This window comes from Zootoca vivipara, chromosome 1 (genome assembly GCF_965207765.1).
Source record: "Zootoca vivipara chromosome 1, rZooViv2.hap1.1, whole genome shotgun sequence".
NCBI lineage: Eukaryota > Metazoa > Chordata > Lepidosauria > Squamata > Lacertidae > Zootoca > Zootoca vivipara.
Window position 1 is genome coordinate 64,861,012 of NC_142582.1, and position 24,422 is coordinate 64,885,433.

General features: G+C 39.7%; 1 protein-coding gene across 42 annotated transcripts in view; it reads left to right on the plus strand.

Moving 5' to 3' along the window:
- The window catches only part of SOX6 (SRY-box transcription factor 6), a 399,510-nt gene extending 375,883 nt beyond the window's left edge, over positions 1-23,627 (plus strand). For 30 of the 42 annotated variants that reach the window (XM_088653558.1, XM_035119983.3, XM_088653582.1 and 27 more), the window contains 3 exons: positions 14,909-15,142; positions 18,226-18,442; positions 22,274-23,627. In XM_088653558.1, coding sequence (XP_088509684.1) covers positions 14,909-15,142; positions 18,226-18,442; positions 22,274-22,577 — 755 coding nt within the window. In that variant the 3' untranslated portion in view covers positions 22,578-23,627. The remainder of the gene's footprint in view (positions 1-14,908; positions 15,143-18,225; positions 18,443-22,273) is intronic. The other 12 variants (XM_088653488.1, XM_088653561.1, XM_088653501.1 and 9 more) reach the window with 1 other exon arrangement.
- The last annotated feature ends 795 nt before the right edge of the window (positions 23,628-24,422 follow it).

Genomic DNA, 24,422 nt, shown 5'->3' on the forward strand with positions numbered 1-24,422 from the left:
TCAATCATGGAATTATCAATTAATGTCTAGTTTGGTCCTTACCTGGAAGAACTTCCTTGCAAATGCATTATGTTCTATTGGTGAGATTCCCCCCTTCAAACATTTAGCATTTCTCAAAGTCTAACCATACATAAAAACTGTGTTTGCCTTGTGGAGCAAATGAGATGGGAGTGGGGATTAGACTAAAAGCTAATGTCACAGAGGCACTGCCTTCACTCTGCAGGTGAAGTCCTATTACTTCAGGTGTAGACTCAAAATGTAAGAAAAAAGGTTGCTTTAAACAACAGACACCTTTAAATATGCAATTCATATGGCCAGAACAACCCTACTGTAGACATGCTCACTTTGTTATGTATAATGTATAATTTTATTAATACTTTAGGTAAAATTTAAAAGGGGGATTGTAAGTTTAACAAATGAACTGTGCCTTTATAAGCCAATTCCCGGTTAACAGTTCTAGTTATTAAATTTAACTTAATTTATATATGGGGGGGGGAATCATCAATCTTTTGTGGAACCTGAGGAAAAGGCAGCAGTAGTTTCCTGTAGATGTGAGTAGATTTATAATATTCCAAAAAAGGAAAGATACTACCCCCACTCAGTTATAAGAAAAAGCTCTCTAACATCTGCATGTTTACATCATATTTAGTAATATATTTCCTATTGCAGAAATACATGAAAGCCAAAACCGCTTAAAGTAATTTTGAGGCTCATCAGTATTGGTAGAAGGTCTAGTTTTAAAAATGTGTTGGCATTGATTTGAGCTGAGCACTGTCAAGTTCATTTTGCTATTTTTAGAAGGACAGCCATAATTTACTTTCAGGATAAAACTAATACCTGTTAGTTTCTTCTTCAGTTTGCACCCAAAACTATCTTTTTATGTTTTCTTTTCATGAAAAGTAGGCCATGGAGGAAGCAACAGTTGGCATACTTTGAAAGACATGCAGGGCTGGCCCACCCATGAGGCAACCTAAGGCACATGCACCACAGCTGCCACCTCCACACCCAGCTTCCTCCTATGCCCCATACGCATGCCTGCCTCTGTCACCTCCAAGTGTACTGGCTGAGGAGGTGGCTGAGCATGGAGGAGACCGCCATGGTGGTGCAAGTGTAGAGGAGGCAGCAGTGGCAAACAACCACTAGAAAGGCAGGCCATTGTGAAGCTGCAGGGGAGAGGGAGAGAGAGAGAGAGGGAGAGGGAGAGGGAGAGGGAGAGGGAGAGAGAGAGAGAGAGAGAGAGAGAGAGAGAGAGAGAGAGAATAAGCACAACCTGGCCACTTGTTAAATATTTTAAGGTAAAAATTCATATTCTTGAAACTGTGAAGCAAGACAAAGTACGATGTGTGACCTGAGGAGGCCTGAGGTTTCCTACTGAAGTGCTAAAGTTTTCAGCCTATGGAAGGTGACCAGGACCGTGTGTGATGGCTCCACCCTCATCCTTTCTTCATTGCCTGGGAAGTTCTGAAGAGGTTCCTAAGTTAAAAGCCTCCCTGCAACCAAATAGCCTGCCTTATCAGAATTCCTGACTGTGTGGAGACTTCTTAGCATGCTGAATGAAATGCACTGGGAACTTCAAAACCTCCCACTCAATGCAAAAATGTTTGGGGGTGGAGCAGGCAGAGCCTGCACACAGGGATGTTGGGGGGTTGTGCACAGCCTCACATCCCGTTAACGTTCACATTCCCTGTTCAGGCATAACACCTAACATCAAGGTGGGGGGAAATTAAAGGTTCTTGAGTGTTCTTTTCTCCCCCTCCCAATGATATCAGAACAGATGGTGGCGTTCTTTTTAAGGTTTAGAAGGTCTAAATCTATAGATTAAAGGTAAAGGTACCCTTGACCATTAGGTCCAGTCACGGATGACTCTGGGGTTGCGGCGCTCATCTCGCTCTATAGGCTGAGGGAGCCAGCGTTTGTCCACATACAGCTTCCAGGTCATGTGGCCAGCATGACTAAGCTGCTTCTGGCGAAACCAGAACAGCACACGGAAACACCATTTACCTTCCCGCCGGAGTGGTACCTATTTATCCCTCTACTTGGACTTTGACATGCTTTCAAACTGCTAGGTTGGCAGAAGCTGGGACTGAACAATGGGAGCTCACCCTGTCGTGGGGATTCAAACTGCCGACCTTCTGATCGGCAAGCCCTAGGCTCTGTGGTTTAGTCCACAGTGCCACCTGCATCCCTACTAAACTGTAGATTACTTCCTACCAAAGAAATGACTTTTAAATTCACATCTAGATTGTCAGGTAGACTTGTAAAAATGCTGTGGGCTTGTAGCTTTTCTGTACTGCTTGCAAGGCTATGCTTTTGAGTCATAGCTAGGTGACTCCCTTGGGGCTTTCAGAAGCACTTGGCAGGAAAAAGTCACATGCATTATAACAAGTGTCAAACTTTTCAAATGGAAAAGCCTCTTTTCTGAAGGTAACTGTATACAGTCGTACCTCGGTTTACGAACCGCTCGGGTTGCGAACAGTTCGGGTTACGAACTCTGCACCCCCAGAAGTGTTTTCGGCACACGCGCGCCCCGCGCATGCGCAAAGTGCAAAAATCGCAAAAAATGCGCTTTGCGCATGCGCAGAAATGGCGCTCGGTTTGCGACCTTTTCGGGTTACGAACCGCGATCCGGAACGGATCGTGTTCGTAACCCGAGGTACTACTGTATACTCAGATGCCCACAATGCTTATCACTGGCTCATAATATGTTAGACATAAGTAAGGAAAGAAGAAGTTACTAGCTCTTCTTGTTCAGCTTCCATGTAACTGGCTCTCAGAACAAGGAGTGCCACATAACTCAAGTGGTAGCAAAATTCCACTTGCAAAAACAATTCCCTTTGAAAGACAAAGAAAAAAGGTCAGTTTTTTACCTGTCAGGGGAAGGAGAGAAAGAAAAATAGTGAAACAGACACTGTGTCCTGTGCAAGCCGATCAATCATGGCAGCCTGCCAACAGAATCCAAAACTGTGAGGTAACTTGTTTAACACCCTACTACGCTGAGGTGTAAACAGCTGGAAGTACATGCATGACAAAGCATCGTCTGCTTTTGTGACAGTTTTTCATAAAATACAGGGAGGGAAATGACTCCTGTAGCCAGTATCTGTCACATATAAATATTTGGGAGAGTTGCTATGACAGTTGAGAGTGGAAAGGGGGTATACCATGAAACAGAAAAAGCCAGCTGAAGGCAAGGAAATGTTTCCAGAAGGAATGCTGAAAAACCAGGCCCTGTCTGCTTTGTTCTCCATGCACTCTTTACCTGTCTTTTGATAACCGAACAGCTAAACATTTGTTAAAGAAGAAACCGCATTTTAAAGTATTTAGGCCTCATATATGTAAACAACTCAAAACTGCTTCTTCCTACTTACACCACACTTAAAATATGCTACACTTTGGAAAGCATAGCAATTGCATTCCTTACACTAGGCAGGATACTGACGTTGGTATTCAAAAACACATGCCACCATGTGATGAAGTTCCCATTTTCAGATATACTCTTAAAGGAGTACAGTGCAGGACAAGCAGAACTTTTCAGTATCAGATATTTGCAGATAATAACACCATAGAGGCCCTCTGTTATAGCATACTTAGTATTATGATTTATCCAGCCCTGAGGCTGCAGTCTGCAGCCAGCTCTATAGGAAGTACTTTTCCACAGGCTATGCATCGCTATAGTTTTCAATATATTGGCAAGAATATATACATTTGCCAGTATCACTGGCATCAAAAAATATTCACAGTGCAACTAATCACTTCATACATGAGCATGTGTGTGCTTTTCCCAACATGGGAATTATTTCCTTATGGGCAAAATTTAACACAGAATGTCAATGTATCCATAAAAGGCAGCTTGGCATACATGCACAGGATCTCCCTGTAATTAGGAATCCTGTACAATCAGAGTTTCCAATGATAGGTCGGGGGGGGGGGGAAGAGGACAGATAGGATCTTACAGGAAACAAGGAAATTTATTTAACACACATTTTAGTACAGGCACCCCCAAACTTCGGCCTTCCAGATGTTTGGGACTACAATTGCCATCATCCCTGACCACTGGTCCTGTTAGCTAGGGATCATGGGAGTTGTAAGCCAAAACATCTGGAGGGCCGCAGTTTGGGGATGCCTGTTTTAGTATGTTATTTTCCCTAATACATGCATATTTATGCACACTTTACCCTAGTATATGCATTTTTGTATATGTTACTTGGATGGAGAATGGCTTTGCAGGTTTTTTACAAGTGACATCTACTTGCACATGGAAATCTTTACATATTGCATTTTCAAACAGAAGACGTTGTGAGCAATGTTATTACATTTGGGGTAGTCACCATGAGAATGAGGCCATTGGGTTGTATCCAGTGCTACATGAGTGGAATTCTTATCACACAATGGAACTTTACTTTCCTCCCCCTTACCCACTCCAAAAATAAATCTGTGCTGTTATGTCCACAAATTCTCTTAAAAGAATGTGTGGGAAGTTCTATTGCTCAAATAGAAGTCTATTCTATTAGCAGAAGAGCAGATTTCGATACACTCCATGGTATTTGCAAGGTAGATCAAATTTGCCCCTAGGAAAAAAAGTGAGGAGTTCTGCTCAAAATATTTCAGAGTAATTTATAATGATGTAGGCATGTAAAAGCACCCCACTGCCTATACCTGCAACAAACCTTGCCTCATTTACGACAATGCTTTATACCATTGTTTTGAATGAAGGTTACTTTTTACTATTAATTTAATTCAAGCAAATCTACACTTAATAATGACAAATAGGTACTGATAGCTCATTCAAGATTCCTTGGGGTTTTATGGAATTTAACATGTCTAGCTGGCTTTGGGGAGCTAAAAATAGCCCATTCAAAATAGTTTCAGATATATGTATGTCACCATCCATCACTAATAAAAGCTGGAGGATGTGACAGATGTTTAACATGCTTTAATTTTTCTGTTACAGAGGAAAGTCAATTGCTTTTGACTTCTGCTTTCAAAGTGGTCAAGAGCAAGATAATTCTGTAGGTGTAAATTTTCTCATTGTGAAAGAACCTATTCTCAAGAGTGGGGTGGGGGAATGGGCAACCATATTTGCTAGGGTAAAACAAATGTAATTTTGCGACGACAACAATAAACACTTTGCCATCAAAACTGAGCTCAAAGAACAGTGGGAAATATATGCTGAAATCTAAGTGGCTAGAATTTCCTTCATTTTGCAAAGCCACGAGCCACATGCATCAGCTCACCGCAAAGTCATTAGGTCTTTTTAAGCTCAGATGAAAAACATTAACAAATACCACAAAAGGCTTTAGTATGGCCCCTTTGTTCATTCACATATGGCAGTTTATAACTCCTGCACAAGTTGGGCCGTGTGTTTGTTTAAGCAGCCTTCATCAGAGCAGCTTTGGAAGAACAAAAGCCATTTTGAGCGATCCTAAGCAGGAAATGGTCTAATCTAAACATGGTTTGTGACACTATAAGTAGAACAGAAAGGGGAGGGATTGATTAGTCATTAATGTCCAATTGACTCCATATGGATGTTGCAATAATAAGGCCTTTTTCAGTGCAGTAGCAGAGTTTATTGAATTAGAGGTTTATTTTTCCTCAGAGTTGACCTTAGGGAATTCCCTTCAGTTCTTCTTGTTGATGTTACGAAAGAATGGAGTCTGGAATAGGAAAAATAGATGACTTCTCTGCAATAATGCTGCTTTACAGTATTGCAACCAAGTGCTGATTTTTTTTTAAAAAAAATACACAGTTTCACCTCTGCTACATTATATATTCCAATGTTTGGATTTAGTTTGCATATTTTAGCATCTCTGGAAGTGCAATGTTTTACAGGTTGCTTAAATATTAAAATGGATTCCGGATCTCAGTCATAGTTTTTTTCAGGTTTAAACTAAGGCACTCTTCACCCAGATTGATTTGAGTTCGAATCCCAGCTTAATAATACCTTGTTTAAAAGGTTAGGGTGAAGGTTATCCTGTTACCAAATATGGTGTAGTATCTGGCAGTAGGGCTGCATGTACCCGTAGCTTACTCTTGTGCAGTCAGAAGCTCTCACTCTCTGGTCTGGTTTTTCTTTCCTTTTATTAATACTTGGAGCACTAATATATTTATTATATGTAAATATAATAAATATATAATAAATACATACTGTCTTGGCTGTGACTTCTGGAACACCTGCTCCCTGCCATGAAGGCTTTTCCCAACCAGCCTGGGACAATTGTCTCCTTTGTTATCTCATCTTTGACTTCCCACTCGAGTAATAGATTGTACATTTTAGAAATGATCTTATTGTTACTATGTAGCAGATGTTCTTCTAACAGCGATGGCTTGTCCAAGAATCCTCTTTGAATTTTGTCCTTATTGAATTTGCGATTTATCTGCTGGTATTGGATCCATCCCGTCTTATTTCGTCATATTCTTTTAATTTGAGCTTCCCTTCCTTCTCTTCTATTAGATCTTTGTATTTCCCACACTTCCCATCCGAATTCTTCTTCTTTACTGTTATTATTTCCACCAGTGACAGCCAACGGGGTTTTTTGGGTTCCAATAGAAAGGATGATGAATCCAATGGGTTTCCAGGTGGCTCTGCAGCAATTTCCAGCTGATATGACTGGTGCTCATCTCAAAGCCTGGCCAGTATCTGGAACATCCGAATGACTTGGGCCGTTGATATGATTGCGCAAGGACCTCCGTTGACAGGACTTGTTAAGTGAATCCCACTCCATAGGTTTACTGCAGAGAGCACACATAGAGTAAAAGAAAGTCCATTCTATATTGAGTTGCAATGGCAGTTCATTATCATTTGGTAATTGGCATCATCAGTTTGGGCTGCGGGTATGTAGTTTCCTACACACTTTGGAGTATGCAAGAAGGTGATATTGTCTGAAAAAGCTGAATCTGGCAAGAGATCACTAAAATGAAGAGGATATGGAAAGAGATGGTGTGTGTGTTTTCTGTGCAAAATTTTGGATCAACCTACAAATTGGGGATCTCATATATTGGCTCAGTTGGTGTCCTCATATGGGCTTGTCCACACTGGGCTTTACTGCGAGTTAGGAATCTGAGTTCCTATTTTTTAGGGCATAATCCAAATCATACTGCTCTCCAACAGCACCCATCTGTTTTTTCCAAGATCCAGGAAAAATAAATAAAAATCTGAAATGACATGAAAAATTAAAGTTTAATCCACTCTTACCTGGCTTGCAGCTTGATTGCCCTCACCCAATTAAATGCTCCTCCATCGTCTCTATGGTGCTCCTTCCCTTGCACCCCATTACATTTAACTTCTGGTGATTTGGGACTCTCAGCAGAATCATGTATCCTGCTTTTCCTTGCCTGAAACTTTAGCATTCTGCCCTCAGTAAGCAAACTTGAAAGCTTTCCCACAGGGGAGTGTTTTCTAAATCCCTCCCCATGCCAGCTCCTTTCTTCTCTTCCTCCTGGCTCCACACTGGCTCCTTGCTGAGTGGGTTGTTTTGTGCAGCAGCACCAGGCACTAAGAGATTACTTGCAAGGAGATTTCAAGCCCTCCTCTTCAGCCTCTTGGTTCCTGTTCTTTGTTTTAACAATTCAATTGAAATGAGCTTTCATTAGCCACACACAGACATATATGTCAATTGGTATTGTAACCTAGGGAGGAGGATTCCCCACCCCAGAAATTGGGTATTTAGCAATAAATTTCCTCACACTTTCCACTAATAGAGGCTGTTTGAGAAATCTCTTTTTGAAGTCAGTTTACTTTTAGGTTTTCTCCTTCCCACACTGAATATTTCCACTCTTTTGGGTAAATGGAATTTTGATAAGGTCTACTTGTTCCTTTGCTTTTGATAGAATATTGTTTAACCCATCTCCTCTCTCACACACACTTTCATAGCTGCCAAGTTATCCCTTTTTTAAAGGGATTTTCCCTTATGCTGAATAGGCTTCCTCGCAAGAAAAGGGAAAACTTGGCAGCTATGCACACTTTATTTATTTTGACAGAAGATGCTTGGGCTCCCCTCCTTCTTTGTTTTGGATTAAAGTTGCAATTTTGCTTACGAGTAGTTCTCAGAGGGGGGGGGGAGTCAATCTCAGGTTTTCCTCAGCATGGGATTGTAAGGGAGGGGCTTTGGTAATGAGAAGGTGAGGCAAATGAATAGAGGGCAGCTGTTTGAAGCTCTTTTAGAGCATAAGGAATACTGTCAGATTGAGTGGAGCCAATTTGGTTTGTGAAACTGGATTGAGCAGTTGATTAAACTTGGGGTCAGACAGCTTGACGCTTTAGGTCTGATCCTTGGTACATTGTGACACAGTTGTAAGTTCTGGTGAAGCCACTGAATTTTGGGGATGTGTTTCAGACCAAGGTGTCAGGAACTTATCCCAAGTACTCTTACTTGGAAGTAAGTTTCACTTAAATTAATGGGAGTTTGAAGTGGAGGTTTTAGGAGTTACAGTATTAGTATCCACCTAAATTGTAATATGTTTGTGCCAAAGTACTGTGACATCAATGAAACCAGAATAAAAAGATCTAGTTCTTAGTTTTATTAAGCTGTGAAGCAGAGTTCCAAGTCATTTGCATAGGCAAATCTTACTCCTTCTGCAGTGATTTCAAATCCTTCCTAACCAGATTCTGAATTACGGAAGTCAAAAGTCCGCTTCTGTGACCACATTATAAACAGTACACTTGCAAATGGCCTGTTAGTCATTAAACACAAACAAGTGTTTTTATTTTGTCTCCAGTGAGTGCATTTTCTGCATACTGTTTGGATTTTTTCTTTTAACACAGCAGCTGTGGTCCTCTAAGCATCATTGGGAGGCCCATAAAAATTCTGTTGGGTTCATACTGGAATGCCTCCTGTTTCTTGAGCCAATGCTAAATGTTTGCCTCCTTATATATAACATTCTATTGTTGTTTTTCCGCCTGTAGCAAATTCCCATTTCTCTCCTAATCGTTTTGTTTTCTAGCTAGTCTATTGTAACTGGCAGATCAAAATAAGATAATAGATTTGCAAAACCTGATGAAATTCCATAAGCAGATAAAGATAAATGTTTTTCTACTATTTGACTCACGTTATGAGTGGCTTAGCAATGATTTGTAGTCCAAAGCAACTCTTATTTATTGTATGGGTCTCAGCTTGAAAGAAGAAGGTGGGGGGGGGTGTCCAAACTTACTCTGGTCACTAGGCTGAGTGCATAATGCTTAAGTTTTCATCTCTAGCATAGTAAAGGTTATAAACAGAAGCAATTTTTGAAAATCACAATACTGTATGTTGAACATCTTCCTGAACTACTAAGATGCTTAGCACAGGTACATTACGTGACTGTTACTTATTTACAGAAGCTCATTTAATACAAATTCTTTTGTGGCAGCCTTTGGGCCGAGGCAAAAATATTCATTCAGAGATCAAGTAGAGAAGTTCAAGGTTTTACTGGCTTCATTTTTAAATCCTTCAAGTGTAGGCTTGTTTAAGGCAGATGGAGAGAAAAGTTTCATGACTTTTTTGGTCTGTTTATAATTTATGACTCTAATTAAGAATGGTTTCTTAACAAAAGAGCACTGATTTAATTTTTCTTTTAAAAAATGCTTTTGGGGAAGGAGGGGGGGTCATCTCTTTTTGCTTTAACAAATGTGCCTCAGGGTTTGCCCTCCAAAATAACTTCAGGTTTTTATTACAATGCTGAAAGAGAGATAGAGAGAGAAACCTAATTCACCTGCATTTAGGCCAAGATTATTGTAAAGACCTGATAATAAACTCAATATTGTCTTTTTTTTAAAGTTTCTTTCCACCCAATCAGATGAACTGGATGTCCTTGATAAATTGATTAAGTCTTCCTCACAAGGCATTGTGCCACTTCCCACATTGAACTCTCCTAATCCAAACTAGACAGTGGTAGTCACCAAAAGATTGACTGCCAAACAACCCCCTTACCTTCTGTTACACCTGTTTTTGGTTGTCCTTTCTCATCCATGCCCAGTAGAGAATTACAGCACAGAAAAAGTCATGACAGATGCTGACAGCTAGACAAACAATTAAATGATGCAAGATAATATTTTTAAACAATTGTAATACTAGTAGTACTTCATTTTGTATTAAAATCATTATTGAATAAATTCTTTTGATTGGAGCCACAAACAGAGAGCCACCTGTTCAACAGGGCTTCCTCCTCCCTTTGCAGCCCCAAGTGCTGCCTCTTCATAGGATCATAGGATTGTAGAGTTGGAAGGTACTATAGTCCAACCCTGTGCAATGCAGGAATCTCAACAAAAGACAGATGGCCATCCAACCTCTGCTTAAATCCCCCAAAGAAGGAAAGTCCATCACCTTCCTAGGGATGTAGAACAGCTCTTACTGTCAGGTGAGCGGGCACTCTTGAACAGTGTGGGCTTTGTTGCCCTGGGAAGAGAGGATGACCCAAAGCTGGATTGGGGAAACTTTACCCAATTAACATTTCTGGCCATTCAGCAGATAGAAGTGAATATGGGCAGAGTGGGTGGGGGAGGAGACGGGAAAATTGATCAACTTTTATTTTTAAAATGGTTTCAGACTGATTTCAGCACTGGGAATTAAGGGCTGTTTTCCATATTTCTTTAGGTTCCGTTTTAAAGGTTCAAGAGCAGCTGTACAAAACATGGAAATGTAGCTGCAGCAGATAGGAATTCAGTAATTTGTTGCTTTTTTTAAAAAAAATTGCCACAGCTAAACAAGGTTCAGATGAGACTTTGTAAAATGACTGATTGTATTCTTCTGTTTGGGATAGAGAGGTATTTGTTAATAGTGGCGGCATGGAAAAGTCTTGGTGGACCACAAGCTTAATATGAGTCAACAGTGTGAAGCAGCAGCAAAAAAGCTAATGCTATTCTAGGCTGCATAACAGAAGTATAGTGCCCAGATCAAGGGAATTATTAGTTCCACTCTATTCTGCCTTGGTCAAACCACACCTGGAATACTATGTCCAGTTTTGGGTGCCACAATTTAAGAAGGATGTTGCCAAGCTGGAACGTGTGCAGAGGAGGGCAACCAAGATTATCAAGGGTCTCAAAACCATGCCTTATGAGGAGCACTTGAAGGAGCTAGGTATGTTTAGCCTGGAAAAGAGAAGACTGTGAGGGAGATATGATAGCACTCTTCAAGTAACTTAAGGGCTGTCACATGGAAGAGGCAACAAGCTTGTTGTCTCCTGCTCTGGAGAGTAGGACTCAAAGCAATGGCTTCAAGTTACAAGAAAAGAGATTCCGACTAAATATACAGAAAAAACTTTCTGACAGTAAGAGCGGAACGATCTCCCTGGGGAGGTTGTGGACTCTCCTTCCTTGGGGTTTTTTAAGCAGTCATGGGTGCCTTAGCTGAGATTCTTGCATTGCAGGGGATTGGACTAGATGGCCCTCAGGGTTCCTTTCAACCCTACAATTCTATGATGAGTCTTTTCCTACCCATCTTTTTCTGTGTTATAAAGATAATACTATTCTTGTTATTAATACATTTATGCTGCTTGTTCTTAAAAACCACCAAGCTGGTCTACAGTAAAGTAATAACAATGAATATATGAAATCTTCACAAAATAGTAGAAATAGCAATTAAAATAAACCTCAACATTCAGCAGACAGCGGGTGGGGGGACAAATACTAGGATGCCTGAACATGTAAAAAGGTCTTTGCCTGGCACAGAAATAAAAGTCTGTGCCAGGTGAGCTTCCTTGGGATGGGCATTCCACAGATGAGGCACAATTGAAAAGCCCTCTGCTCAGTCACCAACAGCCTAACTTCAGGTGGTGTGTGTGTGTGTGTCAGAGAGAGAGAGAGAGAGAAAGAGAGAGAGAGAGAGAGAGAGAGAGCACAAAGCATCAGAGGATGACTGGTAAGTTTGGATAGGCTTCTGTAGTAAATGGTGTTTCTTCAAGTACATGGGTTCCAAGCCTTTTGGAGCTTTGTAGGTAATCCACAGCACCTAGACTTGAGCCCAAAAAGAGACTGGTGGCCAACAGGCAGCCAGCAAAGCTCTCATAAGTTACAGCACCGATGCCTTGCCCCCCTTTCATAGGCCCATTTGTAGACTGCAAAATTGCGGGGAGGTGGCATTTTTATTATTCATTTTGGATAGCAAGGAAATGGGTTTTTTTAAAGTAATTTTCAGGATCTGGCATTTACTGGGGAAAACTTATTTCTTTCACAATGCAGATTTGCTTCTAAGTGAAAATTTGGTAGATTTTTTTCCTTGCCCTTAAAGACTTGCAAGGGGAGATCATGTGCTCCAAGCACGTGACTCATATAACAACTCCCAATATTAGTGACCTGCCAAATGCATTTTGTACTAATTGAACTTTCCAATAATTCAAAGGCCCTTGTGCTTGGTAGTTAAGGACCAACTTAAATCCTTGCACACGTGCGTGCACACCCACCCATTACAAGGAAACACAGCTACAGGTGTAGAAGGGCACAGGTATATCAGCTGTACATACAGTACTTGAAATTTAATTATTTAGCCATTCTTATTGCAGAATTAAGAATATAAAAGTAAAAGTGCACTACCAATAAAGTAACAAAATAGTAAGAGGACAATCCCCATTAGAACTGCAATATTTTGAAATAAACTATTCTAAGTTCAGTCTAAAACCTACTGAGCCTTGTAGCAAGACTCCAGTTTGACCCTATTGATTTTGGATTAGGTGCCAAGTACACTTCAATCCACTTGCTTTTATGATGGAGATGCTGCAGTAATAGTTACAGCTAGTAAATGCTGAACAGCCATGGCAGAGTAGTTAAACTTAGACCACTATTAAAATACTTTTACATGTGACATTCACAGCAGACCTGTCATCTTTTATCTGCGTGCAATTGCAGAACTGGTGTCAGTTCTTAAGTAATGATATTGAGGGCTTCATAAATTACCCTGGTGATCCTCAGGAGAAGACAGTGTCACATCTAAATAAGTGTTTTGCTTCCAGGGTAATGTATGTCTTCATCTGGCCCAGCAGTCAGCATATTGCCCTATGTTGATGGATATTGTCAGCTTGAAGCTATACTACATTTCACTGCACAATAAACATGGCTGTCAACACCCTATAAAGTGAAATCAATTTATCCTGTATGGTCAGTGCATTTTAAATGAAATTAATGTACTGTGGGCAAAGTGGCAAAAAGGTAACGTATTAGTTATGCATCCTCTGTCTTAAGAATTTATCCATAAAAATGAATTGCCTACACAAAACAACAAAAAAAATTATTGTGCACCTTAACATACAGGAGCTTTTTTTACACCAATTTAGCCAAGTTAGGATTCTACATAATTTAAAATATAGATTCAGATCTTGAGCTGATGTAAATCATCTGTCCACTGTGAAGTAAACAGAGCTTTACTGATTTATAACAGTTTAGATTTCATCAAGCTTTGTCATTTCATAGGCGTTGAGGATTTGTCATATATGTATTTGAATTGGAGGGGAGAGATCTGAAATACCGTTGTACGTGAGGGATATGCTTTGTTGTTTTGACATACATCAAATTTAAAAATTATTCATGCCATTTTTTATTGTGCAAATGTAGCTGTCTTTCAAAAGCATATCAAGAATGATTCCAAATATTTCAATTGAGGATCACAAAGCCACCACTTCTGAGCTTGGATGCATACCATAGCTCCAGTTATTACATGTATCTATCATGTAATAACATGTAAACCTGCATGAATTCTTTGGCTAAATGGGATAGATACTTGATGAAAAGCATCCATAGAAGACCTTGATGTGTCCACCAGAGTGGGAAACAATGAAGTTCATGTTATATCATAAGCTTGATCAGACAGCTTGAAGCACAAGTACTGGTGTTAATTCCTTGAACTTGGAACACCTCAAAGACATTTATTCAGTAAAGGATACCTGAATTAAGAATTGTGTCCGCCTTGAAGAAATCGGCTTCTATGCACTATAGTTTTAGTTATTCAAATATCCTGGGTGATTTTAATACCATTTGGGCAAAGACTAATTTAGATGAACTACACATGGAAAAATAAGATAGGAGAGCTTTGGTCAGCAGGTCATTATTATTATGGGCATATTAAAACATGGCTTTGCCCTACTTCCCATACATTTAACAGTTTGTTATTTTCTTTCCTGTTCAGAGGCATATCTGAGGCAGGAGTGAGGCATCTTTTTCAGATCAAGAATCAGTGTTTTTTTTCCTAGAAGAAAAGCACTGCCAAGAGCTACATTCTCTTCTGGGCAACTTTTCCAGGACGACGTACCACTAGTGGGCAGGGCCAGTGCCCAGTGCTTTTTTTCTTCTTCTAAAAAAATGTTTAGGGGTACTCTCATTTTCCTACTCATATTGAAATACTGCCCCTCAATGAGGCCAAACTTAGATTCAGAAAATGCTTAGGGGTATATGGAGCCCTGCATACCCCCAGAAAAAAGCACTGGGCAGGGCGAGAGGTAAAAGTGGATGGAACAATGAAGGCAAATTTATCATTCCACCATAGACCAGTTCTTAAACACATTCACATGCTTCATTTTATTGTCCATCTATACAAGCAAGAGGCATTATCAAAATCCAATTACCCATTCCATCCGGGCAAAACACTGGAGTATACAAAGCATGGCCAGTGAGGGGGTGATCTGGGGAAAGTTCTAAGAACTAGGCAGAGAGGCCTGGCAGGCCACATTTGGTCCAAGGACCTCGGGGTTCCCCACACTTGATCTAGGGCATAGAAATTAAAAGCTCAAAATTTAATATGCCTTTGAAGTTTCTCATTGGCTCCTACAAGAATGAATAATGAATAGCATGAATAAACTCAAATAAATGAATTCATAAGTGCTTTGTGTCATAGATCTGAAAGCAGAAAGCAAGAACTTGAAATGGACAGGGCATCATAGGTAGCAGCCCCATAATCCAGACAATGTAATAATATTTGCATCCATCTTGTTTCTTCCTGCTCTGATATTACAGGAAGTAAAGCAATGAATGGCTCTGCAGCTAAACTACAGCAGTATTATTGTTGGCCAACAGGAGGTGCCACTGTGGCTGAAGCTCGAGTCTACAGGGACGCCCGGGGCCGAAGTAGCAGTGAGCCACATATCAAACGACCAATGAACGCTTTCATGGTTTGGGCAAAGGATGAACGCAGAAAAATCCTTCAGGCTTTTCCTGACATGCACAACTCCAATATTAGCAAAATCCTTGGTAAGTACAATACCATTAATAACAGCGCAATCAAAACTGGTAATTGCTTTGCAATTTTATATGCAGATTATGAATGGTGAGAGGGAATAATTTCTTAGACTTGTTGATTGAATCAAGTTACTGAACTCCAGAATACTGCAAATGTGGGAGGGATCAGTAGTAGTTAGATATGGAACAGCAAACAACAGCAAACAACTCCTATATGCCCTTTGCTGTTAGAATGTTTTGTCTTTCCGTAGATTTGCTATGCTCATTGTCCTCTGATTAATTAAAAACTGATTAATTTAAAACTAAGGCTGCAAGCCTATGCACACTTACAGGAAGTAAGTCCCATTGAACTCAATGGAGCTTAGTTCTGAGCAGACCTCTCTCTCTCTCTCTCTCTCTCTCTATATATATATATATATAGGATTGCACAGAGAGGTACTCAAGCTTAAGACTACTACAGAAATTTATGATGATGAGATTTATTTAAATAAAAAACATTGGATTTCCATATGAGTTAAAGAACTCAGTTTATACATGGACTATTATCTTGCAACTTAACAAAGCTATTTCTCTTACTTGCTTTTTTCCCCTTTAAGAGGTAAAAAAATTCAGAAATAAATATAACTCTGTTCTTAAACTTTCAGTGTTTTACATAGAAGCTCTCATATTTGTCTACTATTTTAGTAAGTTATATGAATAGCCCCTCAGTTTTGTATAAAACCTGCACTGTTCCAGTCTTGGCAACTCTATGGAATCTATATTATTTGTGTGTATTCTTTGACAACCCCCCCTCCCCATTACAAGTATAGTAACAGTATTCATTAAAATGTAAACATTCAGTATAAATATTTCAGAAGTGCCAGCAATCATATGTTTTTAAAAGAGGGGTAAAACCTGCCAGGACTTCCCCTGCTACTACACACACACACACACACACAGAGAGAGAGAGAGAGAGAGAGAGAGAGAGAGAGAGAGAGAGAGAGAGAGAGAGAGAGAGAGTCAATTTACATATAATATCTCTGCACATTTTCCAGGACAATGACAAAAAAGGAGCTGAAATATTAGAACTGACAACAGAGTATTGCTGACTCTGGATAATATTTATACAACTTTTCCATTTGTTGATGTATAAAAGCTCGTGGTAAAAGAATAGCTTCCACCCACGTTCACCACAGCTGTAATCATTTTAACCATCTGCAAGCTCCTTTTTAACCCCCCCAACACAAACCACCCTTCTTTCTTCACTGTTTAGGTAGCTCTCTATAAACAATACAACAGACCTGAATACTTTTCTTTTTTCTATGTAAACTGTTATATATATATTTGTCTTTTATTAGTGCAGTTTGTGCTGAATGTTTATATTAATTAAAGTAGTGAAGAGCATTGCGAATGTACTTTCCACTTTCTTTCAAATACAGCTCAGTGTATGCATTGCATCTGGCTGTATCATTATAATGTTTAATAGGATTTGCAAGGGTCAAGGAGCTGATAATAAACTAAAGTTATAGTAAAGGGCATCAAAATTAAAGACACTAAGATGGTTAGAGGGTCATTTCCAGTTTTGTGAATAAGCAAGTTTTGCTAAATTTCAGGTCATGGTTTCATTATAATAAATTTACAAGCTAAATTCTTGCTGGAGAAATTATGCATGAGCAAGGTGAATTCCCCCCCCCCCTTTAAAGATCAGTAGAATGGTTCTGAACAAACACGATTCTAGTAATATAACTGAGATTCAAGGATCCACTTTCAGGGTGCCCAAGAGCATGTCCAGTGGGATTTTTGCCAGTTTTTTAATTTTAAAGCCACAGACTTATCATATCTCAAACTGCTGTTTAAAGTTCCATTTGTTTCAAAATCAGTTTGCCATATGGTGTTTGAGAAAGACAGGCCCAGAATCCATTGGGATTATGCTAGTAATAAAGTTTTTTTAAAAAAATAAATAAATCAGGTAGTGTTTCTTCGCCCCCCCCTCTTTTTTATTAAAGGTTTTCTTGGTTTACAAAGATATGTGCAATGTCTCTCATAACATTTTTACAAATCAGTTTCATTTGTTGAGACATTGGGAAGAAAAGGGGAAAAGAGGTAGATGGGGGAGGGTGGGGTCAGGTGATAATGTTTCTATATTGTTTAATATGTGTGGGTTTTTTTGTCAGCGTCACTTGTGTAGGTTCTCTGCTGTTTGCTTGTGTTCCTTTGGTGGTGAGAGATGTTGGGGTTGGCCTAGGATATGGTTGTTCCTTTGTGGTTGGGATGTGGTGGTCTTTGTTTTGTGTGTGAGTGGGGTGGGTGTTTTGGATCAGGTTAGCCATATTGATTTGTATGCTGTTGGTGGATTTTTGTCATTGTCATGTTGGGCTGTGTATGTGATAAAGGGGAACCATACCAGGGTGAAGCCATCTTCTTCTATTTGTCCCTGTGTCAGTTTCAACTTATTGGTTAATTTTTCTAGTAAGGCTGTTTCCCATACAGTTTGGTACCATTGGTCCATGCTTACTTCTGACAGGTCTCTCCAGTATCTGGTTATGGTGTTTCTGGTTGCTGAGAGTAAGCGGGTTATGAGTTCTTTGTGATGCAGGTGGGCATTATTGTTTTGGAAGATGTTTAGCAAGGCCAATTCTGGGGTTATTTCTAATGTTTGCTGGGTTATTTTACATATTGCTCTTATGGTTGTTGTCAGGTAGTGTTTCTTAATGAAATAACTACCAATGTATACATGAATCAATGATTTTTGTTCAAATAATAGGTGAATAACTCGCTATAGTTTAAAATATACAAGCCTGGATTGATTGAAAGAGTGAACAGCAAAAAATACAAAAAACAGTGAAACCTTAATGTGAATGGGGCCAGTTCTCCAACAGTACACTTACAAACATTTTTCAAGCAAAAACTCTTTACAGAATATTAGGGAAATATCTGAAGACTAAGAATACTGCAGAACTAAGCATACCACTCACTCTAAAAGTAGATTTCAAATTCTTAATGTCAACTGGGATGGCTGCTTGATGTATTGAAAGGTGAACTGTGGCAGAAAGGACTGTTAAGTAGAATTAACTGACAAATAAACTTAGAGCTCACTAATATCTTTTTCTGTGCAGGCTCTCGCTGGAAATCTATGTCAAACCAAGAGAAACAACCTTACTATGAAGAGCAAGCACGGCTAAGTAAAATCCACCTAGAGAAGTATCCTAATTACAAATATAAACCCCGACCAAAACGCACCTGCATTGTCGACGGGAAGAAACTGCGTATTGGAGAATATAAACAACTGATGAGATCTCGAAGGCAGGAGATGAGGCAATTTTTTACTGTAGGGTAGGTGGAAGGTTTACGTGTCAAATCCAGCACTTGCTATATAGTTTTACTTCCTATGAGATTGGGACTCTTGTTTAAGATTCATTTATTAATCATAGCCCGTGACCCAAACATTTAAACTCTCTTTAGTCTATTGTGGTTCCCTGCTTTTGACAGCCATCTGGTAACCTACCCACAAGACCCCTACAAACCCATTACCTGGGAACTATTGGCTTTTTCTTTGCTTTTAAACAGGTACCCCCTCACCCTTCTCCCTAAAGCTGATAAAGCAAAATAGTGTGAAAATGTCCTTGGAAAAAGTGTAGAACAAACCCCTTCCCTTTAAATTTATTCCATTACCCACTTTTACAAGTAGTTTGCTGTTGCTGGAACTTACTGCAGCGAGGTTAAATCTTCCCCTTACAAAGAAGGACGTCCATTATTAACATTTCCTGGAATCCAGACTCAGTACATGCACATCATTTTCTCTTTTGCCTGTGGAGTGAGGGCAGAAACAGTAGTGGCCATATGAGCAGTCAATTACTGAACAGAAGCACCAACATGACATTGGAAATTCATTTCAATAGTTGTACTACACCATTAAAATGAGTAAAGAATATACAATTATCCCCCACCCCAAGTTTTCCACATTGCAGCCTTTTCTCCCACAACCCCATGCAGATCTAGGGTGTCCACTGTTTGCATGTGGAGTGAAAAAAGGGCTGCAATCTGCTTAAGCTTTGTGGGAGAGGGGATGCACCTGATACAGAGTCTTGAGTCTCTGGGTATGCAGCAGGGCGGAAGTATGACAGACATACTCCTCATGTATTTTTCAGTTTGTAGCACCATGTTTTTGACCCAGCCTCTGCTGTATTCAGCACTGTCTTTGAATTTCTCAGGCTGCAGGGTGGGCGGAATCTAACTGATTCCTAGGAAAGAAACCATATATGCATTCAATGAATCTCTTACGTGCCATCTTGGACTTTTAAGCAGCATGCAGTGCTGTGATATATCTTCAGTTTCAGGCCAGACATTCACTAGAACAATTGTCACTCGATAGGTTTATCTCTGCCACTGTCTTATAAACACACAAACAAATTTTTGGATGCTTGGTGATACAGGGGTTTCTGGCAATTTAAGAAAGCAGCTTCTCTTGCCAGCCCTTCTAAATTCACAATGTTCTGTTCAGTCCTCTAATCATAATACTATTCTTTTCTTGTGGGCTTCGCAACCAGATAATTGACCTTGACTGCTTGGTTCTGTGCCTTGTTTCTGGCTTGGCATGCAAGACACACGTTGCAGTCAATTATTTTGTGGTATAGCCTGCAGCAGTGTGGGTTTCTGCCCAAATCAGTTTTTGATATCCATAAATATGATGAGGGTTAGATATCTTGAAATATGATGAGGCAATAGGCCCATGTACCTTATCCTGAAACATAGTTGGCTGACTTTAGGCAGCCAAGAAACTATTTGGGAATCGAGTTTCAGATATTCAACCCATCAGCCACACACCCTCTTTTACTTAAGGGCATTGCTACTGTAGCCAGATTATCCAGTGAAAGAGTAAAGCTTATTGAGGGTGAAGAAGGGAATAAGAATAGTTCTAACTAGTGTGGGACAAGGGAAGCAGTGCTTGCACATGGAAATGTATATGTGTGCATGTGTGATGATCTGGTATAAGGAGGTGAGGTTTTTATGCAGTTAAAGGAGCTGGTACACAAGAAATGAAAGGTAAATGGATCTGATAGGAAATGATGTGGGAGAGGCAAGGAAGTTGAGTAAGAGCTGGATAAGTGAACATCCAGAATTATGAATCACCATTCTGCACATCTTTTCGCATCATATACCAGTGTTTGAAAAGCATGTTCCAGTGGCAACTTCCTGCTCTCCTAATCAGCCACCATCCAACTATGGCATTTGACCTGGAACTTCTAGACCCGATGAATCAAATTCATTGTGATTTGCCCTGGCACGAGTCCAGGAAAGGCATGCTTTCTAGCTGGTGCTTCATTAACAGCGATGGGCTGAGCAGCTCAGACATAGCCTGGGAGTTGTGCCCAACAATGTCATTGCATAAATGGGAAAGGTTTAAATTCTGCAACAGAACTTCTCCTCTCTCTCCCAAATCTACTTTGGGGGTTCTCCCCCAAAACAGACTCAGGGATGCATGTTCAGGAGGCACACAGCGTGATGGGAGGGAGGAGAGTGTTTTCTTTACAAAGTCATTATGCGCACAAAAGGACTTTGCTGGATTCAGCTCTGTGTAGACTTTCCCCCTGCAGATGCCCACCCTCAAGCTCATTCACATTGGTTGTTGGGGGGGGGGCAGGTGATACAGTTGTGTGTTGTTGGCAGAACCCTGCTCCCTGTGTGAAAAATCTCCCTTGAGATTTTTCATTTTGTATTTTTTAAGATACTGTGGAAAACTATTCTTTGTATCTTAAAAGATACTGCAGAAAAGCCTTCCCAATATTTATGCTTACAAAAAAATGCACACATGTTCTAAAAGCTTTTGAACTACTATTTTGAATAGGGCAATAGTGTGTCAGAAATATATGCAGTAAGCACTTTTATGAGATCTGATGTTAATGTCATTCTATTTGGCTTCTACGTTTCAAAGGATGTAGCACGTAAGATTTTCTCAAATGCAGCTGAATTGAGACTCAGTGATTTGGATTAGGGAACAGCACACAATTACTATTTCCAAATTTAACATTTAAGTGGTTTTTTTTTTGAGGGAAAAAAAGACAGCTCTGAATCCCCCCCCCACTTATATGGTGCTTAGATAAACCCAAACCTGAAATACTGTGTAGACAATTTTCCCCCTGTACTGTACTAGGAAACTACCCTGCACGTATTCCAGTGTGTTATATGCCAGCAATGCCCTTCTCTTGTTTGCACAGGATAAGTGGTTCATTTCTTGCAAGAGAATAAATAGATATAAATCCAATATTGAAAACAGCAGCATTCACAAACCACCAAGAGAACATTTCTGTCTCTCAGCACTCTACTGCTAACTAATGCCAGTTACCATACCTCAACGAAAAGGCCCCCGTGTGAAACTACAGAACTAGAATTTATTCACAAACTCAGTTTGATTGTGACTTGGCTTATCTTTCCTTTTTTGAAATTATCACTAGATGAGGGTGTATTAATTATGTCTCTCCACTGTTATATTGGCTGTTTCAGTTGTCTTGTTTTAATGATAGTTACTTTTATACATTGTATAAGTTTTTAACATATTGTCAGGCATGTAGAAAGGCTTGACATTATTGCATTGGAAAGCAGACAGAAATAATCATCAGTTTTTATTCAGTGCTTTGAAGGTTTCCAATTGGAGAGGAAATTTATTAGAAATAAATTAACAATAAACAAAAAGCTAGGTAATAATTATGTGCAAGGAAGCATGTCCTCAATGAAATCAGTAAGATTCAGCGTTTTAGGGTTGGGACACAAGAGTCAGACGCATGGAAGACAATACCAAATTCACTTCCCACAAGATGTAATGCCGGCCACCAACTTGGGGGGCTTTAAAAGATTAGACGAATTCAAGGAGCATATTGGGTATTAGTGGTTATATTTAACTCCACTGCAAAGGCAGTATGCATCCGAGTATCAGTTGCTGGGAAGCACAAGTGGGGAGAGTGTTGTTGCGCTCACGTCCTGCTTAAAGACTTGGTGTAGGCATCTGGTTGGCCACTGTAAGAGCAGAATGCTGGATTAGATGGGCCTTTAGCCTGAACCAGCAGGGTTCTCCTTCTGAAAGGTGACTGCACCTTCTATCAAAATGAGAGACACTCACTTCTTATGGAAACTCAAGGAAATCTTCCCCATGTTTGTCTTTTCTTGCAGGCAACAGCCTCAGATTCCAATCACCACAGGGACGGGTGTGGTCTATCCTGGTGCTATTACTATGGCAACTACTACACCATCGCCTCAGATGACATCTGATTGCTCCAGCACCTCGGCTAGCCCTGAGCCCAGCATCCCTGTCATTCAGAGCACTTACAGCATGAAGACGGACAGCGGGAGCCTTGCTGGAAACGAAATGATTAATGGGGAAGACGAGATGGAAATGTATGAGGACTTTGAGGATGACCCCAAATCAGACTATAGCAGTGAAAATGAAGCCCATGAGGCTGTCACTGCCAACTGAGGATGTCTGCTGAATTAAAGTACTCTGACTTTTTTTGTTTTTGTTTTGGACAAAAAGTTCTTAAATGAGCCTGCATGCATGTGTGGCTCCTACAGTTACATCTGCAGAATGGTCTTAAATGTTTCTTAATGTGTGACACAGATTGTTCCCTAATTTTCATGAACTTTTTTAAAAATTTAGGTGAAGACATTAAGTATCAGACATTGGGACTTGAAAACTTATACAAATCAATAGCTGTCTTACAAGTCTTTCCTTTTTTGTCTATTTTTTTCTCCTCCTGGATGCTGAGAGAAAGGTTTTAAGTTACTGTTTTAAATGGGGGTTTTACATTCTCACTCAGGTATGCTGTGCCAGCCTACAGGTTGTGAATGTGTTTTTATTCTGAATTATTTTAGAAAACAAAAACGAAACAAAAAAATAAGTGCAAAATTTCCTATCATGAAACAGAACAAGTCCTCATGTGCATCAGTGTGTCTTTGCTCATCTTTTTTAAACAAGGTCTCTAAATTCCATTTTTTTCTCCACATGTATCGCTGACCTTCTGATGTGCCAAACTTTCATAACTTTTTAATCTTAACATTTTAAAAAAGTCTTAAGGGACACTGTAAAGTCTTAGACAATCCTTTGGCATCTTAAAATATCTATATATCTTTTTTAAAAGCCTAATTTTTCCAGAAAATGGTAACGTACTCAGGAATCTGGAGACAGGATATTCTTAAAATAGTGAACATGATTTCCACAATGCACTTGCCCAGTTGCTTCTGCCTCTTGATGTACCATCAGTATAAAATATTACATAAGCACAAAAGAGTGATCACCAGCTACAGACAGGCCTGTCTTAAGAATGTACGGCCAACTCCAAATCCTTTCACTGCCCCTTTGCTTTTAACCCTTACATTCAGTCTTAACTACATTTTCTCTTAATAATGTATTCATTCCAGAATGTCAGGGGGCCACATACTGAAAAAAAGAAGAAATTTTAAAGTACTGTTGCGTTTGCATTATTTTCAGTTTGTTGTTGACTTCTTTATAAAATGCCCCATTCCCCCCAAAAACCTGTGGTTTTCTTAAAATAGCAGGAAACTTAATAGTGAAAGGTAATTATATGCTTAAATGGGAGATCATGTTTATATGTGTCGAAAACATTTGGGAAAACACTATGATACAAAGGGATGCAGATGCTTTCAGTATTTGCTTAGTATGCATGTGCTATGTGTCTGTTTTATACTTTTAGGCCAGGAGTCAAAGAAGTACCCAGTTAGTTCCATAAAGCAACAGGGCCTGTGTTTTCTCAACCAAAATTCACCACCTCTTCGCATGAACCAAATTTGAAACTGAGGGAAGTTGTTTCAGAAGCAAATTGTCATCATGATGGTTCAAAGGGGAGAAAGTTACAAAAATCCAACTGGGTCTGCATAAGCCCCGAGGCTCCCCTACAGCAGTTCTAAATTATCCCTTTCAGGTTCTCTTTACTTTGCATAGTATACAACATCTCACCTAGTCTTTCTCATGAGTTTCTGAATTAAATGCTGTCATAGTTTCAAATACTGTACTACATGTTGCCATATCAATAGCCAACAACCTAAAGGATCCATTTACTATACCCATCTATGATTTTTATGCAGGAAAAGCCACACAAATCTTACTATCTCATATAAATTGTGTGAAATGCTAGTTTCACTAAACTAAATAGAGTTCCAAGCTCATTCTATTATTTTGTCATTCACTGACATGGTTTTACTATACAGTGGTACCTCTACTTACAAATAACTTTACTTACGAATGTTTCTACTTACGAATGGAGCTCCGTCCGCCATCTTGGATGCGGTTTAGATAGGGTTGCTT